The sequence below is a fragment of the Propithecus coquereli genome, unplaced genomic scaffold (assembly GCF_000956105.1).
Source record: "Propithecus coquereli isolate 6110/MARCELLA unplaced genomic scaffold, Pcoq_1.0 Scaffold6, whole genome shotgun sequence".
Classification (NCBI taxonomy): Eukaryota; Metazoa; Chordata; class Mammalia; order Primates; family Indriidae; genus Propithecus; species Propithecus coquereli.
This window is the reverse complement of record NW_012151951.1, coordinates 2,019,881-2,020,723: the sequence shown is the minus strand read 5'-3', so window position 1 is coordinate 2,020,723 and position 843 is coordinate 2,019,881. Positions and strand designations below refer to the sequence as shown.

The window sequence follows — 843 nt, the reverse complement described above, 5'->3', positions numbered from 1 at the left end:
ACAGCAACTTCAAACTCCTGGGCTCAAGCGATCCTTCTGCCTCAGCCTCCCGAGTAGCAGGGACTACAGGCATGCACCACCACACGCCTGGCTAACTTTTTCTATTTTTAGTAGAGAGGGGGGTCTCGCTCTTGCTCAGGCTGGTCTCAAACTCCTGACCTCAAGCTATCCTCCCACCTCAGCCTCCCAGAGTGCCAGGATTACATGGCATGAGCCAGAGCCACCGTGCCAAGCCTTTGTATTGTTTTTAACATGATATATATGTAAGTATTTATGGACATATCAGTGCAATGTGACAGCAGGATGGTTTGCTAGTAAAAATTAGAAAGATATTCCAACATTCAAGATTTTTAGGTAAGCAGGGTGAGGTATTGTGGATGAAAGAAGTGTTTTAAGACTAACATAATAAAAAGTTATGATAAGAGAGACAGAAGGACAACAATGACATCTTCCTGTCTCCTCACCCCCACATTGTAGCAGAGCTCTACCACAAGGCAGCTAAATGTAAACATCAGTTTTAATCATTATACTTCTTGCCTTGATTAATTAGGAAATATCATGGCTGATTTACCTGCTTTAGAACCCACTGTAAAGCTTTTTCAAAATAATCTCCAATCCAGTTTTCAAGATTATTCCTATATTTAGCAGGCTGATTCCTCAACCAAGATTTTATCAAAGAATTAAGATCTGTCTCTTCATCACTGAAACATTAACACAAACATATAAGCAATTATTTAAGAAGAAATTTTCAATTTACTTTCAAATAAATTTCTGCCCAATAAACTTTATTCCATGCATATATTTTATCTGCTAGCATACAAGAGTTGGCTTTAGTTACTTTCG

The 843-nt window shown here is 38.7% G+C and overlaps 1 protein-coding gene across 1 annotated transcript in view; it reads right to left on the bottom strand.

Moving 5' to 3' along the window:
- DYNC2H1 (dynein, cytoplasmic 2, heavy chain 1) overlaps nucleotides 1-843 on the bottom strand; it is a 522,114-nt gene that overhangs the window by 453,605 nt on the left and 67,666 nt on the right. Inside the window, exon 31 of the mRNA XM_012659112.1 lies at nucleotides 572-701. Within this exon, the coding sequence (XP_012514566.1) occupies nucleotides 572-701 (130 nt within the window). The remainder of the gene's footprint in view (nucleotides 1-571; nucleotides 702-843) is intronic.